This window comes from Haliotis rubra, unplaced genomic scaffold (assembly GCF_003918875.1).
Source record: "Haliotis rubra isolate DU_JTF1 unplaced genomic scaffold, ASM391887v1 Scf85, whole genome shotgun sequence".
In the NCBI taxonomy this organism is placed as follows: Eukaryota; Metazoa; Mollusca; class Gastropoda; order Lepetellida; family Haliotidae; genus Haliotis; species Haliotis rubra.
In genome coordinates, this window is record NW_025767579.1 from 422,267 (window position 1) to 442,987 (window position 20,721).

At 40.8% G+C, this 20,721-nt stretch overlaps 1 protein-coding gene across 2 annotated transcripts; it reads left to right on the plus strand.

The window, feature by feature from the left end:
- Nucleotides 1–5,315: 5,315 nt before the first annotated feature.
- Nucleotides 5,316–18,369, plus strand: LOC124262697 (solute carrier family 49 member 4 homolog). 2 transcript variants are annotated; one of them, XM_046697221.1, is made up of 10 exons: nucleotides 5,316–5,408; nucleotides 6,610–6,773; nucleotides 7,626–7,692; nucleotides 7,905–7,957; nucleotides 9,248–9,298; nucleotides 11,677–11,806; nucleotides 12,382–12,558; nucleotides 13,883–14,001; nucleotides 17,349–17,531; nucleotides 17,880–18,369. In XM_046697221.1, the coding sequence occupies exons 1-10, from the start codon at nucleotides 5,320–5,322 to the stop codon at nucleotides 18,011–18,013; spliced, it is 1,167 nt and encodes a 388-aa protein (XP_046553177.1). In that variant the 5' UTR covers nucleotides 5,316–5,319; the 3' UTR covers nucleotides 18,014–18,369. The 2 variants fall into 2 exon arrangements, with proteins under 2 accessions (XP_046553177.1, XP_046553178.1); XM_046697222.1 differs by lacking the exon at nucleotides 5,316–5,408 and adding an exon at nucleotides 5,908–5,930.
- The last annotated feature ends 2,352 nt before the right edge of the window (nucleotides 18,370–20,721 follow it).

Consider the following 20,721-nt stretch of genomic DNA (forward strand, 5'->3'; position numbering starts at 1 on the left):
CAATGTGGGTGTGGGTGTAAACTCTGCACAACACAAGGGGTGTCAGGTAATCTCTTAAGCTGCTGGGCTACTGACCAATCTGGGTGTGGGTGTAAACTCTGCACAACACAAAGGGTGTCAGGTAATCTCTTAAGCTGCTGGGCTACTGACCAATATAGTGTGGGTGTAAACTCTGCACAACACAAGGGTGTCAGGTAATCTCTTGCGCTGCTGGGCTACTGACCAATGTAGGTGTGGGTGTAAACTCTGCACAACACAAGGGTGTCAGGTAATCTCTTAAGCTGCTGGGCTACTGACCAATGTGGGTGTGGGTGTAAACTCTGCACAACACAAAGGGTGTCAGGTAATCTCTTAAGCTGCTGGGCTACTGACCAATGTAGGTGTGGGTGTAAACTCTGCACAACACAAGGGTGTCAGGTAATCTCTTAAGCTGCTGGGCTACTGACCAATGTGGGTGTGGGTGTAAACTCTGCACAACACAAGGGTGTCAGGTAATCTCTTAAGCTGCTGGGCTACTCACAATGGACAATGTCCTATGCTTTATTAAAGATGTTGTGTTGTGTTATTGTACATATTCTTGAACTGACCGTTCACCTAAGCAGCAATGCTCATATCTATCATTTTGATGTACTTTCTAATAGTCTGTAGTTTGTAATATGTTGCTGAAATAGTTAAATCAGTAAGAAAATGAACACCATAGAGGTTACCAAACAACAACCTTTGTACAACATGGTAAGGATCACTTGGCCATACTTAGTTTACTTTCTCTTTGTCAGTGTTTGTACAACGAGTGTTAAAGGGTGTACACAATAATGCAATGTCGGGCGATGGGATAGCCTAGTGGTGAAAGCATTCGCTCGTCACACCAGATTCGATTCCCCACATTTGTACAACATGTGAAGACTATTTCTGGTGTCGGCGGCCGTGCTAGTGTGGGAATATAGCAACAAAAACACGACGTAAAACTATATTCCTCACTTAATCTGAAGCAAATATTTGTACACGTGAAAAATGAAAAAGTTTGATGAAAAAGATCAATATGGGTTAACGTCTTATGGACTTCGTTATCTTTGGACTGCCAACGGGTATGATAACGACCATTAAATTATTTTATAGTAGAAAGTTTACTTTTGAAACATCGCTTTAAGGAGAATAGATTCAGCAATTTTAAATATGTAAAAAGAGTGATTTTAAAATACTCAGGCCAAAGCAAACAGCTTATTTCTATTCGTGATGTGGTGAGAAATCTTCAAAACAAATATCGATGAATTTCGAAAAACAGCCATAACAACAAAATGGATGTGATGTGGTCTTAATTTCAAACAGCTTACAAAACTAGATCTCGGAAACGTTGATAGTTTATCTGGAGGTGGAATGTATACATTGTCCGATAACGTAATCGTAACGCGGAGACGAGGTCAAGGTTGAACCAGAAAATCATTGTGCTGAACGACCTCCTAAATAGTGATGTTGTTATAGCCGTACAAGAAAGAACAACCACCATCAACCCCAACAAACAAAACGTTACATTAAATATAAAGAAATACAAAACCAACAAAAAGGGCTAAAGAAAAGGGCCCCTTGACCTTGTAAAGTCGTCATCAGTGTAGAATCCCCAGGAAGATAATATACGTATGACGTCATAACAATGGACATCGTGATAAAAACGAGCTGGAACGATTCCGACAATATCATGAGTATTAGTCAAATAGTGATAATGCTAGATGTACAAGATCGACAACATTTCATAACTAAAAATAACCAATTCACTAAGAGCCGATTATGTTTCAATTTCGAGAGAAGAGAATACATACACTGAAACCTGGATTTGGAGTGAGTGAGTGGTTAAGTTTTACACCGCACTCAGCAATATTCCAGCAATATGTCCATGGTCTGTAAATAATTGGATCTGGACCAGACAATCCAGTGATCAACAGCATGATCATCGATCTACACAATTGGGATACGATGACATGTGTCAACCCGATCCCGTTAGTCGCCTCTTACGACAAGCATGGGTTACAGAAGACCAATTCTAACACGGATCTTCACGGGTCTCCTGGATTTGAAAAATAACAACCGTTCTAAATACGTTAACGGGCTAAATGTGATCTCAACACAGTCGAAACACTGTAAATTTAATGTTCAACACAATGCTATGAAATCAGTATAAAATACAACACACCGCTTTTCGTTCGTTTCAATGTTAACTGTTCTCAAGACGTGTGTTTATTTTCTTTTGCCTGACAGTTTAGTTGGGCTGTAAATATAACTACAATAGTTCGGCGAAATACTATACCCAGGTACACTGTTACACTACAAAGCTCTTATATCTTACTTAAGTGGATTGTGTACTCTGTTGTGTAACAGATGTGTCAGTACTTAGATGGTATTTGTATTGATTTGTAAACTAGGTATTTTGTAGCCTGTGGTGAATTGTATAACCTCTCTTTGCTATTTGTTTGTTTGTTTCACACTGAATTCTTTTGCGTTTGCGTATATGTATATGGGTTAACCTACTATTGCGAGTTGGACGTCGTCACATACTGTATGTGAATGTTTATCTTGTATCTGTATGATAACCGGTATCCCATCTCCCAAGGCTTGAGTCATCTGTGTACTCACAATATATGACATGTGCATGCACTTCACACATGCCAGTGACAACACGTTAAATGATAGGTCACTATAGCTGTGATTTTACAGCTGAAGCAGTTACTCTAAAGGTTAGTGCCCCATGTCGTTTTCTTCTTCATCTCGGTCTCCTCCATCAGATCAGACCATCACAGGTATGGGGTCCAGTGTTCTTGCTTCCGTGCATGTCGTTTTCTAGAAGACGAAGTCATTTATGATCACACAAAAGGCCATATGAACTTTCTTGGTCAGTGTCCGTCAAACGATTTGACCAACATTTTACTGGTCAGCTTTCGTTTCGATGTCAAGATCCATGAAGATATGTAAAATGTCTTCAGCAGCCATGCTGCCGTAAGAGAGGACTAACGGTAAAGAGGGTGAGGTTCGATGACTGGATTGATACCTGTCATCTTACACATATTGCACAGATCGATGTTGATGTTTTCAACTACTGGATTGTCTGGTCCAGACTTGGCTAAATACAAACCTTCGTCATTCAGCTGGAATACTTCTAAGGCATATGGAACAAACCACAAATATATAAACATATCTAAAGTTAATAATGTTATTCTCCAAAAAATATGTTCGTTAGATTTTGATAAACATTTCAAAACAGAAAACAAAACCCATTTAGTCGCCCAGTGATGGGTTCTGCCGGTAGAGCAGGACAGGCTTGCCTTTACTGATACCTGGTGTTACTGATTTTCACTCATCCATTTATATATCTGTAACCACTCTGCTATGTTTTACACCTATGGAATCTGCTTTCGGAAATAAAACAGGTTGATTGCGGGACGAATACAGCAGTAAGTGATAATCTGTTTGTCACCCATAAAGACTCATATCTTTCTCAGCCAGTGCTATGTGAACAGTTACCCTGAGTAATGTGCTTGTTAGATCAACAGAAATAGTTCCTTAAAACTGAAATTTAAGATCCGACTCTGCAGTCATTAAGAATGTCAAGATTAAACAAGTGTATGTAAAGAAGCATCATGCATTGTAAATATGTGCTGTTATATATAAAGTACGAGAAATCGAGAACCCTAATATGGTTTTAGTTTGTAAACCATTCAGCCCTAATATTTCAGATGATTTTCATAAAGATGCAGGAAGATGCCAAACATTCTATACACATTTCGAAATTCATTAAAGATTGGCATGTCTTTAATGACATTTGACAACCTTCACGCAATCCTGTAGAGCTTGCTTGATAACGAATGGCGTGCCGAATGCGACAGCTGATTCAGGAATCAGCAATTCACATCATTAACAAATGCTAATCATATACACAGAAATCAGTTATCATTCGTTAACCAACTATCTTTTGATGCCCTTTTCAGGTTTACAATGGGAGATACTGACACATCACCGCTGCTCTCTGGACAACAAATACAAGAAACCCCTTCCTACTGTTCTACAAACACATCGGAAGCTGACACCTCAATCCGGTACAGCTCCACATCTCACAAAGAAGGATTATCTCCTCCTGACGACACGAAAGAAGTCTCTGTGCCAAATCAACAGGACATTTCACAAGAGCATGGCCGACTTTACAAGAGAAGATGGTACATAGTAGTGTTGTTTTCCCTGCTGTCGTCCATACAAATGCTTGTCTGGAACACGTGGGGACCCATCTCCCACACAGCTGAGGCAGTGTTTGGTTGGGATGATGCCGATATTTCATTACTTGCAAACTGGGGCCCTATTACCTTCATGATAACCATGCCTATATTTGCCTGGATGATGGATACAAAAGGTGAGACTACTTTCTGTGAGTCAGATAATGTAGTCGTCTGGCATCCTTTTACATCTGTGCTGTTATGGATGTGAACTGCCAGGCAAATGAAAGGAAGGATAACAATATATGGATGAACAACTTCTTTATTGCTGTGAGAGCGACGTTTCCGTGTGGTTCTAACACAGTTATCAAGCAAGTGATGGTCATGGTGTTAGAACCCACACCGAAACGTCGCTCTCAGCAATAAGACGTTGTTCATTCATACATTGTTATCCTTCCTTACTGCTCCAACTTATAAATGTCTCTCAAAGAAGTTAGGCAGATGAAAATCGGATTTGACTAAATAATTATAAAATCAAAACGTTGCGAGGCTGGATGCAAAACTACAAGGTATAAACCTGTATCCAATGCACCACCACCAATAACCATTCTTGTTTCTTGCCATTATAGGCCACCATGAAACGTTGTGTATCGTCTCGAGCCGGCACTTCAGTTACCGGATGAGACAACCTTTCTGTCATTTTTAATACGTCAGTATTCTACATTGTATAGGCATAATTTTTCATTGATGGTACAGGAATCAAAGCAGCGACAAAGTCCAGCTTAACCTCCCTAAAGATAAAGATGTGTTTTTATATACATGATGCTTATAGTGTGAACTTCATATATTAACTCTTATGTTCTCATCGTCAGTCCTCTTTAGTGGCGTATCAGGACTATGGGACTGTGTAGCTTCAGGTTATATGTGTTTCATTTTCGAGCGTTCTGGTTTTCCTCTGATCTATGATACAAGGATGTATTGAATGGAAGCCAGTGTATTCACATTTTTAGTTGAATACAGTACAACAATAGAAAAATAATAGAACAGCAGGGGCGTTCCACAAAACAAACCGACACGTCTTAGCAAATATCACACCGGGTATGTCTCTTTTTGCGTAGGTCTGAGAATGTGTATGGTTATCACAGTGCTGGGTTTGGGATTAGGCTGTGGGATCCGATTGATTCCTACTCAACAACCGTCATTGCTGCATCGGTGGTGAGTATTGTCCCTAATTTCTTTGTGACAAAATACTGTATCTGACTTTTCAATGAATCTGTATTGATCCGGTATCGTTGAAATGCCTGTGACAGTGAAATGAAGGTCAAGACGGTATGACGGTGAATGGAATGGTGCTCGTGTTTTTTTAGACTGGGCATTCCAAGAGAACCGTACTATGCTAGTGTAGCAGTCACAAACAGAGCTAACATGGCCGTTTAGTGGAACCACACCATAGTAATGGACAATGAATAATAACACCATTGGGCACAGTCAGGTGACAAAATTCTTCCGAAACAGCTAACGAATGGAGTTTAAACGTAACGGTCATGTGTTTTTACAACAATAATGACACCTGTATATGCTCAAGAGGTTTGATATGGTTGATATGGCGACCAACAGCTAGTGGTGGGCTCAGTGGTGGGCTGCAGGCTTTTCATTAAAATTGACCCAGATTTGACCTTTGCTTTCCTCACAGGACAAATGTAAATGGTTTCTCCCGGCCATTTTCTTTTGACAAAGGTAACGACATTTTGTATATTTGTAGTTAGTAGTGTGTAGTCATTGCGCTATTTAACCGTTTCGCCTGTATTTGCCCTTTGGTCATTTCACATGCTATTGAATTCTTTCGAAATGTAGGAACTCACACTGAAAAAGAATCTTCTCACGAAACAATGGGCCACGGACGAGCAGCACATGCCAGTTTATTCAAGAGATTTAAATCTGATTTTCAGTATGGCTGTCACAGAGATATGGGAAACGCTAAATTTGAAATGAGTGATTGTTTAGCAATTTTTATTCAAGCTGTAAAGAAAATTTGTTTTTGTTTAGGTTGTTATTAGACTCAACACATACTATTCCCTTTTAGAATATATTAAATTTCACCTTGTTTTGACCATGCTCTTAACTCCATTGACATGCATGTTTGGCTCTGTAAACTTATAATCCTATGGTCTAGCCAGCCAGGTGAAGCTTTTGAGTTTCTCTTTATGATCATGGTGACATCATATATTGTTTACTAGATTGGAGTTAGGTAATCCTACAGACATTGTTTGAATATTATTGCTTCCGATTATTCAATAAAACAGATTCCATTATCCATTAGGATCATGGAGAAAAGTGAATGAATAATTCTTTGTTCACCGAAATATTTCGGTGAGCTACAGTGCTATTGTTCTGTCTTGCACTTCATTTGTTTCAGGTTGATCAACGCTGGTCAGATACTTAATGCTATCGGAGGACCGGTCTGCACGAGCGCAATGGCGCCGATATCTTCACATTGGTTTCCTCCACACGAAAGGACAACAGCGACTGCAATCCCGCTGATAATCAAGTTCCTGGTTCTTGCTGGCTCTTTTATCATTGGTAGATCTATTTTGGGGGTTATAATGATTTCATGTCAGCAGTTCGTTTGTAGTAATTCAATTGCCTTGTTGTGTAGTTCTGTGGTTAACAAGTTCGCCAAGCACACTGAACAGCAGGTTTTGAGCCCAACTAGGATTCATACTGTCGAAAGAGGAGTTATTGTTTTATCCACATTTAACGTTCACATCGGCGTTTTAAATGAGGTTCTTTGATTCAGGAAATTTCATTATTCTGCAAAATCAAAAGTCAGTCGTTGTAAAGATTGGCTAGTAAACATATATTGTAACATTGACTGAAACATTACTGTAAAGTGTAGTGGTATAATGGTAAGTGTACGTATTTTATCATCATTACCTCATAGGTTTCAGACCCGTGAAGATCCGGGTTAGAATTGATCTTCAGTAACACATGCTTGTCCAAAAAGGCGACTAACGGGATCGGATGGTCAGGCTCGCTGACTTGGTCGACACATATCACCGTTTTCCAATTGCGTAGATCTATGCTCATGCTGTTGATCACTGGAATTTCTGGTCCAGACTCGATTATTTACAGACCGCCGTCATATAGCTGGAATATTGCTGAGTGCGGCGTAAAAGTAAACTAATTCACTCACTCATTGGTTTCTTTTCGTCGTTGGGACTCCGGCTGAGGAAATGGGTTTTATTATTTTAGAGGCGACTAAATGGTTGGTTGATTGCGTGTAATCAGTCTATATTCCGTCGGATATTGGATTGTCTTGTAAAGGTTATATGTTTTGCAAACACCATTTATATTATGTGTTACTGGGTGTTACGTTAACACAAACATTTTTGTGGTGAATAACCTTGAATACATATTGTCTTTCATTTTCAGGTCCAATTCTGGTTCCAGATGCATCTAGACTGAATCAGAATCGTACCGCCTCCAATACAACATTTAGGTATAGATCGGAGGTATCATTATTGTTTATAAACAGAACCACGAATTCAGATAAAAGGGATGCTGTTTTACTTATGCCAAAAGATACTTCAATACGAAAAGACAGATTTCTCTTATTACGTTGCATCCCACACATTTTAAAGTCTCTTCACGTAGAAGTATGTCATTGATTCATGTTTCATTTTGTTCATTGACATTGTTTTTTGTGAACAGCCTTGAAGATTATTCTGATATTGGTGAAAGTGGAAATCGCAGCAATATTTCAGGTTGGTTGAACCGATTTCAGCATACGAGGTATCTGTAGTATTTTGTAGTTAAAGGATTTACTACTCAAACAGACAATACTGTTCGTGTGGGTGTAACGTTGAACCACATCTAAGCATTACCTGATTTGTCTCTGGTTTGACTTGTACCATGTTCTCGTGTACTTGAGGTGAAAAAAATCGTTGCCTTGTGTGTGTCTGTCAGGTGAGCCACCAGTGAGGTATGATACACCCATTTTTTCGAGAAGAATATTATCATCGCTATTGGATAGTGAATCATAAATACATACTCATGATGGAGCTGGAATCGTCAATCGACGCTGCTTTTAACGGGGAGTTCTCTTGTGAATATGAATAAAGATGTCAATATTATTTTAGACTTACCTCATGCGCTCAAACCGCTATACCGTTGTAAATATGAACATCATTTCATATTGGCATTTTGGTGACATATTTATTAGCACCTGTGACCTCTAATTATGAAGGATCAACAAGGGCAGTCTAGGACAACACTATGAAGAGTGTAAGGTGTTTTTCTAATCTTGGGTTTAAATCCCATATAGCCCTGATTACGATTCTAACTTTGTCAGCACCTGACTCGCGGGTTTCACCAAGTGTCCTTTGTTCAGGGTTTACTTCAACATGAAACTAATTTCACTGCGACGCCCTTGTGAGCGACGTTAAGCAATAATCATTCACTCTCTCGGTTCCATATGATTCAAACCCGTGAAGGTCCGGGTCAGAATGTACCTTTAGTAACCCATGCTTGTCGTAAGAGGCGACTAACGGGATCGGGTGGTCAGGCTCGCTGACTTGGTTGACACATGTCATCGGTTCCCAACTGTGCAGATCGATGCTCATGCTGCTGATCACTGGATTGTCTGGTCCAGACTCGATTATTTACAGACTGCCGCCATATAGCTGGAATATTGCTGAGTGCGGCGTAAAACTAAACTCACTCACTCACTCATATGATTCATATTAGTATATCTATTGATATAGGTATTTAACATGAACATGATCCATATTGGTACAACTATTGGTGTAGGTATTGTGGAAGGGAGTGTGTGAGCGGTACGTCTCTGTGTGTCACAGTTTCCAGAGTTGTGGGTTCTATTGAACATCCCATGCTTTGAAAGTCTAACATTAGAAGGCTACGCCTTATGCATTCTATCAAACCCGACATGTGAACACACTCTTCACCTAATAATGCTGGAATACTAGTATCATCCATAAGGTTCAGCCGTACATATAAATTTTATAATAATGTTGCAAATGGTGTTCTGTTTGTAGGGCATACCGTGGAGGAACTGAAAAAGGATATCTATTTCTACCTTGAACTCCGTAAGTGTTTGGATTGAGCAAATGGTTTACAAAATTAGGATTAAGAGGTTCGATAAGAAACGGGCTTTGATTCAGACAAGAACGCACTCCATGAAGCGAAGTCTCGATGACTTTGATAAAGATGTTGTGAACATTACTCGATAACATTCCAAAACAGATAATATATTTCGCAACAACAGCTAATGATTCCAAAGGCTCATCCTCGATTTCCGAGATTGTCATACCGACGTTACCGAAGTATTAATCTCCATCGCTCATGGGAGCACTTCCATTGGGAGGCTAATCTTACTGTCTTGCGAAGTGAATAGACCTAACGTATTTGTCAGTCAATGGCGACTTCATTCCCCCGACAACAGAGGATTGCTTACAAAATGACAATCAACATATGAAATAGTTTTGGCTTAAACCACATTACTACTATTTACATTGCCCTTAAGGAGTCCAATATTGAGCAGTGTGTATTGTGTTCTGTCAGGCTTGTGCGGCAGGTGTACTACACGTGCTGATACTGGTGTGTATTGTGTTTTGTCAGAGGCTTGTGCGGCATGCAGGTGTACTGCTCGTGCTGACACTGGTGTGTATTGTCTTCTGTCAGAGGCTTGTGCGGCAGGTGTACTACACGTGCTAATACTGGTGTGTATTGTGTTTTGTCAGAGGCTTGTGCGGCAGGTGTACTGCACGTGCTGACACTGGAGAGTAAAGTGTTCTGTCAGAGGCTTGTGCGGCAGGTGTACTACTCGTGCTGATACTGGTGTGTATTGTGTTTTGTCAGAGGCTTGTGCGGCAGGTGTACTACTCGTGCTGATACTGGTGTGTATTGTGTTTTCTCAGAGGCTTGTGCGGCAGGTGTACTACACGTGCTGATACTGGTGTGTATTGTGTTTTGTCAGAGGCTTGTGCGGTAGGTGTACTACTCGTGCTGATACTGGTGTGTATTGTCTTCTGTCAGAGGCTTGTGCGGCAGGTGTACTACACTTGCTAATACTGGTGTGTATTGTGTTTTGTCAGAGGCTTGTGCGGCAGGTGTACTGCACGTGCTGACACTGGAGAGTAATGTGTTCTGTCAGAGGCTTGTGCGGCAGGTGTACTACTCGTGCTGATACTGGTGTGTATTGTGTTTTGTCAGAGGCTTGTGCGGCAGGTGTACTACTCGTGCTGATACTGGTGTGTATTGTGTTTTGTCAGAGGCTTGTGCGGCAGGTGTACTACACGTGCTGATACTGGTGTGTATTGTGTTTTGTCAGAGGCTTGTGCGGCAGGTGTACTACTCGTGCTGATACTGGTGTGTATTGTGTTTTGTCAGAGGCTTGTGCGGCAGGTGTACTACACGTGCTGACACTGGTGTGTATTGTGTTTTGTCAGAGGCTTGTGCGGCAGGTGTACTACTCGCTGCTGATACTGGTGTGTATTGTGTTTTGTCAGAGGCTTGTGCGGCAGGTGTACTACACGTGCTAATACTGGTGTGTATTGTGTTTTGTCAGAGGCTTGTGCGGCAGGTGTACTACTCGTGCTGATACTGGTGTGTATTGTGTTTTGTCAGAGGCTTGTGCGGCAGGTGTACTACTCGTACTGATACTGATGTGTATTGTGTTTTGTCAGAGGCTTGTGCGGCAGGTGTACTGCACGTGCTGATACTGGTGAGTATTGTGTTTTGTCAGAGGCTTGTGCGGCAGGTGTAATACTACTCGTACTGATACTGGTGTGTATTGTGTTTTGTCAGAGGCTTGTGCGGCAGGTGTACTACACGTGCTGATACTGATGTGCTGATTGTGTGTTTGTCAGAGGAGGCTTGTGCGGCAGGTGTACTACTCGTGCTGATACTGGTGTGTATTGTGTTTTGTCAGAGGCTTGTGCGGCAGGTGTACTACTCGCTGATACTGATGTGTATTGTGTTTTGTCAGAGGCTTGTGCGGCAGGTGTACTACTCGCTGCTGATACTGGTGTGTATTGTGTTTTGTCAGAGGCTTGTGCGGCAGGTGTACTACACGTGCTGATACTGGTGTGTATTGTGTTTTGTCAGAGGCTTGTGCGGCAGGTGTACTGCACGTGCTGATACTGGTGTGTATTGTGTTTTGTCAGAGGCTTGTGCGTCATGCAGGTGTACTACACGTGCTGATACTGGTGTGTATTGTGTTTTGTCAGAGGCTTGTGCGGCAGGTGTACTACTCGTGCTGATACTGGTGTGTATTGTGTTTTGTCAGAGGCTTGTGCGGCAGGTGTACTACACGTGCTGATACTGGTGTGTATTGTGTTTTGTCAGAGGCTTGTGCGGCAGGTGTACTACACGTGCTGATACTGGTGTGTATTGTGTTTTGTCAGAGGCTTGTGCGGCAGGTGTACTACTCGTGCGGATACTGATGTGTATTGTGTTTTGTCAGAGGCTTGTGCGGCAGGTGTAGTACTCGTGCTGACACTAGTGTACTTCCCCAGCAAGCCACCGACGCCGCCATGTCGCTCAGCTGCACTGAAGAGGGAAGACTTCCTACCTGGACTGAAGCTACTTGTTGTGTGAGTGACAGTCACCTGTCCTAGATTATGTAGCGATTGGCGGCATCAGTTATCCCTATATCCTACATTATTGGTAATATGTCCCAGATAATGTCCTAGGTTATATTGAGTGAGTGGGTGTGGGTGGGTAGGTTGGTTTGTGGTCGAGTGAGTGAGTGAGAGAAAGTAAACGAGGGAGTGAGCGGTTAGTGAATACGACACAACTTGGTCAAATATGAATGGAAGTTTCATAGGAATTGTATTTGTGAGTTTTAGAATGATATGAGGTAGCTTAGGCGGTCAAAGTGTTCTCATTTATTAACACCTAAGGTCCGGGTTCTATTCCCCACATGGATACATCCCATTTTCTGGTGTCCCCGTCATGATATTGGTAAAATATTTGCTTGAGAAGATAATATTGTTTGTGTTTTTCTCATTTTGATATTTTGTGAATTCATCCGGTTATATGTGTTGTATATCTGATTGTCTGTATCCTGAAATCTGATAATTTAAAGTTGCCTTTATATGGTTTAGTCGTATTTGGCTAAATGTCAAGAACAAACGACACATTAATGTATAGTGATTTATATTTCTAGAAATGTCAACTTCTGGATCCTGTCTGTAATATCCGTTCTGGTTGGCGGGTTTAGCGGGGCGTGGATGGGTGTGTTCAGCCTCAATTTGAAATCAGTGGACGTGAGTCAGAAGGAGGCAGGGTGGATCGGCTTCTACAGCTACGTGGCGGTGTGTACGGGGATGCTGATTCTGGCAAGGTAGACACATGCTCACTGTTCAGTCACGGTACCAAGAGCATTACGTTGTCGATAGCTTTAACGTCGAAGAACTTTATAGTTTAGGCCACCGGTTTCAATATGCGATCAATGTAGATAGCTGCGCGTAGCTGAGTTACTTCCTGTAGAGCAGGTCATGCCTTCCTTTTCCACGAGCAACTGGTGTCATTACAGACGTTCAGTGATCCACTTATAATATTTTCACTATATATTTCCCCATCATGCCAAAAGGAATCTGCTCCTAGGGTAAGTGAAGACTGGGTATTCTTGAGGATAATCAAGATTTAGGTATTCCTGAGGATAGTCAAGATTGGGTATTCCAGAGTATAGTCAAGATTGGGTATTCTTGAGTAAAGTCAAGATTGGGTATTCCTGTATTCTTGAGTAAAGTCAAGACTGGGTATTCCTGAGTATAGTCAAGATTGGGTATTCCTGAGTATAGTCAAGACTGGGTATTCCTGAGTATAATCAAGATTGGGTATTCCTGAGTAAAGTCAAGATTGGGTATTCCTAAATATAGTCAAGATTTAGGTATTCCTGGGGATAATCAAGATTGGGTATTCCTGAGTATAATCAAGATTGGGTATTCCTGAGTATAATCAAGACTGGGTATTCCTGAGTAAAGTCAAGACTGGGTATTCCTGAGTATAGTCAAGACTGGGTATTCCTGAGTATAGTCAAGACTGGGTATTCCTGGGGATAATCAAGACTGGGTATTCCTGAGTATAATCAAGACTGGGTATTCCTGAGTAAAGTCAAGACTGGGTATTCCTGAGTATAGTCAAGACAGGGTATCCTGAGTATAATCAAGATTGGGTATTCCTGAGGATAATCAAGACTGGGTATTCCTGAGAGGCACCGTGACCCGATTTCGTAACACAGTCGACCTGATGGACCGTCTTGAGCGCGAGTTGTCGCCCTTTGTCGTGTGTCAATAACGTCTCTTGTCTATGGTAATCTGCTAATTACACTGAAACGTAAAGACCTTGTGCCGCAATGCCTGTCTAGTTCCATCTTCCAGCATGCCAGACGCATGAAGCCGTTCCTGAGGTGACAGGCACCGTTATAATCAGACCGTTTATTTTAGTTTAAAACAATTTATATCAAATACCTCCCCATTTGTTTTCTCAAATATTCATTACGTCGTAAATTTAGGATTTTACCCATGTTCACGAGCACATCATTAAATAACTTTCACGAAACTGTGGTGTTCAACGAAATATATAACACCTTGTGAACTTGGTTCCTAAATCTTATTATCCCAAAATGGAATATCCCGTACTAATGTGTCCATTATTTTCTTCAGATTGACCGACTACTTTGCTCGCTATATGAAGTGGTACATCTCGGGCTTATACTTGATATCCGCATCCATGTACTTATGGTTCGCTCTCATCTGCATCAAAGTGGCGCCGTTTTCTTTGGGTATGTATTAAACTATATTCTCATCGAAGCATTTACTTCAAGAACCTTACACAAGCGCACAATTATGTGCGCCAAACGCCCTCATAGAACTTAATTCTTTCAAAGATTTAGTCATGAAAGTAATGGTTAACTGATTCTTATGGGGTTATGAAACGTCAGTTCAGTCGTCATTAAAAACTGAAATGTAAGAAAATCATTGCTTGTGATGACTTACTTCTTTGATTGGCATTTTAGAAGTTGAGAAGTACAATATAGACAAACTTTATTGATAGCAACTTCTTTATTTCGTCAGTGCGACATTTCGATAGAGATCCTTGTACCGTTGTCTAGCTTCACCAAATAAGAAGTTGTTTTTCATAAAGTTTGTCTATATAGTGTATGGCTTTGTGTCACATATTGGAGACATTTGCTTCTGGTTTGCTATAAGCGGCGCTCTCGGGTGATTGGCTGAAAGGTGTTAATATTTTAATTTAAAAAAATCAAGAAAAGTCAAGACAAAAAGCAGTATTTGCATGTTTACTGTATAAAGTGTTTTATGCCATCAAACCGACACACATATGTTATATTCAGAAAGATCAGACAGACAGACAAGTATATTCAGTAAAAGACCACAGGCCCATCATACAGTCATTTGCATATGGTATTGATAGTCTAGTGCACATGTTGGAAGAGTTCTAATGCGCTGTACAGAACATAATACAGAACAATACTAACATCTTTTATGAAACAGTCATTATTTGTTTTCATAATGTTAATAAAATTGGCATTTGGATCAAAATCAGTCAAATATTTCTCCTCATATACTCTCACCCAGAGCGTCTTTTGTGATACTTCTTATCAACTAAGATAGTTTATTATTATTTTTATTATAGGATATTTATATAGCTCACATGTCCAGGCAACTAGTGCATGCTCAAGGCGCTGGTATTTGTTCCCTCGATCTTTGGATGTCAATCTCAACGTCACATCGTATTATCAATCTCAACTCCCTGGGGAGTATACAACTCTTGCAGCCACTAGGCGCACCGAGTTATTGTGGCTTCTCATCCTAACGAGTTTACACTTTTAACAAATAACTGAACAAACAATGAAACTCGCATCTTTTACACACCAACTAATCTTTATTACCAACTTATCTGGTTGATGGGCGTTTTAGAAGTTGATGAGTAATGAGAAAGGCATGAAACTTTATGGATGACATAGCATTATTTTGAATGACCTGTAAGTTTAATACAAAGTACTAACACAATTTGGACATTGACGCCCAAATAATGAAAAAATGTATTTCTAAGTTTACTAAATGTCGATATGTAATAATATTTATTATAACTTTAACAATACAAACATACAATGAAACCTCGTACTTGGCACCATCTGTCAAGATACTTCGAGTGGAAATACCCTATGTAATAATATTTATTATAACGAAAATACCCGGGTTAGAACTGATCTTCAGTAACCCATGCTTGTCGTAAAAGGCGACTAACGGGATCGGATTAGTTGACACATGTCATCGTATCCCAATTGCGTAGATATATGCTCCTGCTGTTGATCATTGGATTGTCTGGTCCAGACTCGATTATTCACAGACCGTGGCCATATAGCTGGAATATTGCTGAGTGCGGCGTAAAACTAAACTCAATCAGTTACGCACTCGAGCTGAAATCATATACTGAACATCATTTAAAACGCACCACTTATAAAAGTTCAGATTATTAAAAGCACTTGTGAGGAATTGATATTTTTTGAGTGGATAATAACAGATGGACGACTGACAAACACAACAACACAGAAAAGACGCTCATTCATTGAAATGTTCCACAGTCAGAAAGGATAAAACACACGTGGGGTCAAATTGAAAAGTCAATATCGCGTGTGACCGCCATTTGCATTGACACATGCAGTTCAACGTCTCCTCATTGAGTCAATAAGCGTCCGAATAGAGTTCTTGAGGTTGGCATACCACCTCTGCAGTAGTGCAGCCTCAAGTTCCCGGATGTTTCGCATCTGTTCGCATCTTTCGCCGCGAAAGACTTTGACCAATTTCGTCCCACAAGTGCTCCATGGGGGATACATCTGGTGACTGTGCTGGCCAATGAATAACCTGGATGAGTTGCTGGGCCAGATACTGCATGGAAAGTCTAGCTGTGTGTACCCAGTGCGTTGTCCTGTTGAAAAGTATGGACATCTTGGTGGTGATTGAAGACAGATGTGATTCTGAAGAATCTGCTCACGGTAATAAAGGGCATTTACTCTCCCTTGACAGACATGAAGGCAGTCCTGTGATTGTAATTTATTCCACCCCAGACCATGACACTCCCACCACCCAAGGTCTGTCTGAACCACACACTCATCAGAATAACGTTCACCACGTCTACGCCAAACACGTAATCGGCCGTCAGCATTACGTAGATGAAGACGTGACTCGTCAGTGACTACCACACCATGCCATTGTTGTAACCTTTACTGAAAATGCCTGCTAGCCCACTGTATACGCTCATTACGGTGTCTGTCAGTCAAAATTGGTCCAACGTAAGGACGCCGAGCATGGAGCCCTGTAGCGTGTAGACGGCGTCGCATGGAGTCAGCGCTGATGACCCCCACGTCAACCTTGAACTAGTGCAGCAGTCCTGGCAGTCGGCAGTGTTCAATCACTGATATGGACAAGGTCAATATGGCGATCCTGATGGAGCGTCGTAACACGTTGTTGCCAAAGTCATTGAAGGTCACGGGTGCTGCCTGTCTACTGATGTCTATGAAGCCTAACGATGGTGGAGTGGCCAAGTCCAAGTTGTCGAGCAATATCCCTGCTGCTGGTGCCAACCTGAATCATGCCTAGTGCACGTTCTCTTTCGTGAGGTGTTAACCTCGGCATCTCTGTCCTCGTTTCACAATCGTTAGTGAAGCAATGAGAATCGGTTCTCATACACCTGCTTTTAATGTCACAGTCATTATGATTTCAGAATGAAATTCGCGCTTTTTTCATGGCGTGGCTGCATGTTGATGCATTTTGGAATTAAGAGTCATACTGTGGACAGGAATTTGTTTCTAAAGCATTTTTTCAGCTGGACATGCCCATCGACTTCATGTTAGTTATATTCATTGATCATTGTCATGCTGAAATCCATCTTGATGAAAATATGGACAATTTTAGACTGGTGCGTTTTCAATGATGTTCAGTATATTTAAAACGAACCGATATGAGACCACAGTGCCAAGCACTGAACATACTGAATATGATGAAATCTAGAAAGCTGTAACTAAAAGGTAAAAAGTCCACTTTAAAAACTGTCTGTATTTGATATGTTAATGACACTTGCATATTTCTATCCCTCCCCTATGTCCAGTGAGTCTGTACGTGTGCCTCCTGATCGCCCAGATGCCGCCTACTGCCTGTGCCCCGCTGTTCTTCGAGTTGGCGTGTGAGGTGGCGTACCCCGTCGGGGAGGGGACAGCAAGCGTTATACTGACCTTCACAAACCAGATTGGTTCCATTGTGTTTCTCTTTATAATGATGATTCCACATGTTGGTGAGTATGATACGCTGATCCGTCTGTTCCACGGTCACTGTTTATAATGACCACTAACCATAACAACGCGAATCTGGTTTTCTATAAAAAGGACAGAGACCCTTTCGTAGGCTACCTCACCTACTTGAATCTCCATAGATATATATGCAGTATTGGGTGTTCATTTTCGCTGACAATCACTGGATTGTATGGCCCAGATGCGATATTTACGGACTGCCGCCATGTAGCTGTTATACTGCTCAGTATAGCCTTGAAACAAGAAATGAAACAAACATCATAGTGGTTCTTCCAATGTTTGAATGTCTTCTGTGTGAGTGATGGTATGGTATAGAATGGTTTATCTTGCAGGTTCAATGTGGCTTAATTGGGGAATATTTGGAGCAGTGGCATCAACGCCGTTGTTCTTACTACTTCTTCGTGAGCGACATCAACGATTGGATATTGATACAGAACATACCCCTGCCATGAAAAAGGAACACTGATTTAATAGTACCGCTCTCGAAAATACACCACTGTATGTCCTACATTGTCAGACATCGTTATTAAAGTATATAAGACTACACATAATAAGAACTTTTGAATCAATAATAGTTTACACAATGTCTAATATATCATCTAAATTGCCTTACAAAAGGAAAGTGTACAGTCGTGGTTATTCAATAGTATTCGATAGTCATGTTTTTGATAGGGATATAGTAGCTGTAGTTGGCACCTTAAGTTTTCAGTGTTTCGGCACCTGTCTCAGCCTACTTACGTTTTCATTAAAATGTTGGTCAAATCCAATTTTCAGGTGTATATTTTTCCCCCGCCGCAACGCGGAACGGGGGACCATGTATTCAGCGGCGTCCGTCCGTACATCGGTACGATTCTTGTTAACGCGATATCCCATGAACTGTTGTACCCAATGTCTTCAAATTTGGTGACAGCCTACATTGGGGGATTACGCAGACACTAGTCGATTTGGGTGACCTTGACCTTATTTTTAAGGTCACCACAACACTTTTCAAACTGTTGTTAACGTGATATCTCATGCACTGTTGTACCCAATGTCTTCAAATCTGGTAACAGCCTACATTGGGGGATTACGCAGACACCTGTCGATTTGGGTGACCTTGACCTTATCTTCAAATATAATCTTTCATCTTACCGTATACATCGCATTATTCCTTTGCGTATTTTAACATCTATTCGCCGTGAAGATTGGTTACATGTCTACCGTTAATACGTTCAGTATTTTGTTAATATGGTTTGTAATGTCCGTTGACCATATATTATGTTACTGTTAAAGCTGTAGCAATTACCAATATCTCCCTGTGGAACTGATATTTCCTTTAACAAATTCCAACAAAGTTAAATTAACCTACGAGCACATTTACATTTAGTAATCCTCTTAAGTGTAACCTCATTATTCCGGATGGTACTGTTCACATGGAAACCTTTCAGTTAACGAATGTCCAGATTAAAGAGTCTTTTGCATATAGAAATGTTGTTTTACCTACGCGAACATTCCCAGATGCGAACATTCCAAGACGCGAACATTCCGAGACGTATTTGTTCTTAACACAGGGTTCTGGTTTAAGTCTCACTACAAACGACATTATATAGTTTTCATTTAAAACAAAGCTTGTCTGACGTCCTTATAAATATGTATTTTTCATCACATTAAACCACATTTGGACATTTGTAATGTAATCCTGATTTCGTTCCCTACCTCATGCTGAAACTTCACCTACGAATAGGTGTATATCATCCAAAACTGTGTTCCACAGGAGATATCGCTTGTGTGAGATCATATGATATCTCCTAGGAGATATCGTTTTGACAGTAGATTTTGTACAATGCCCTGACAATGCTATGATGTCACTTGATGCCGTCACAATGCTATGACATCGCTGCACTGCAAGTCTAATGGTAGTACGGTGTTCAGAGATGTACATTTGTCATTGAAAACTAATGAAGAATGATTTTTGATGATAAATAGAATCTCACCCTCGTGTCTACTGATACCAATTACATCAACACTCGTTGATAAAGGTAAAAATATCCTCGGCAAGCCTCGGATATTTGTAACTTTATCAACTCGTGTTGATATAAATGATATCAGTAGACACTTGGGTGAGATTCTCTATATATCCGAGTTCAAAGTATGTGCTTTATTTGTTGAATACTAGTATATATACATGACATCTGTATGATGCCTTTCAGTTTGTTTGAACTAAGTTTCACTGTAGCGCCCAAAACCCTGAAAACATGACCCGATCCATACCAGGTACAGTTCCTAAGGAGCGTTTGCATTTTGATATTTGCCATATACCGTCAAAAAACGCTTTGTCGAAGTTGAAGTGATCTACGGACTACACTTCGGGTTATCCGATGTTCGACACAACCACCCTTTGACCCAGTGTGCATTAAACACATCAATGTTGTGAACTAATTCATGCTGTGATGACGACTATGATGACTAAAACGGAAGTCAACACAATATGACAAAATATGGACTCAGAACATTACCGTCTTTTGTCTGTAGTTTTCTGTGTTTTCCTGTATGAAGGGGCTCCGGCTTGGTTTATACTGAATTAAAGAAATGTAGTCAGAATGTGTTTGTTGTGATACTTGTTCTGCATACCATATGAGTATAGTTGTAACTTAGTGGGAGAATGTAGGGTGAGCATGAACACAGAGGGACAACATCCTCATCATATACCTATCAACAAAATACCTAACTCGATCATCAAGCTGACGCATTGCTGCAGACCCGTTCAGGAAATATGAAAATATCTTTTCAGGGTAAACCGTACTCATTACTTGTACGGGTTAGGCTCTATTGCCCGAAACAAACAAGTTGACTGACTGGAGAAATGCAGGTTTTCGTGGCTATTTCGAGTTATCTCCCTTACATGGCTCCATATTGAGAGTATACGATTTTCATACCATTTGCTTTAAACAAAATGACGGCGGTCAATCAAGACGATCTGATCAAGGTAATCAAACAAAGGATTCATAATTTCTGACTCACAGGCTCCCGCTGCATGTAGATTGTAGCACAACAATTGAGTATTTTGATAAAGTAAAAGCGACACATTCATAATCTCCCTTAAAAATTCTGCAATTGCCAAATAACGTCGATATCTCATATACAATAAAACGATAAGGGAAAATAGAAAACTAGGAGCCACACCCCTCATGGACT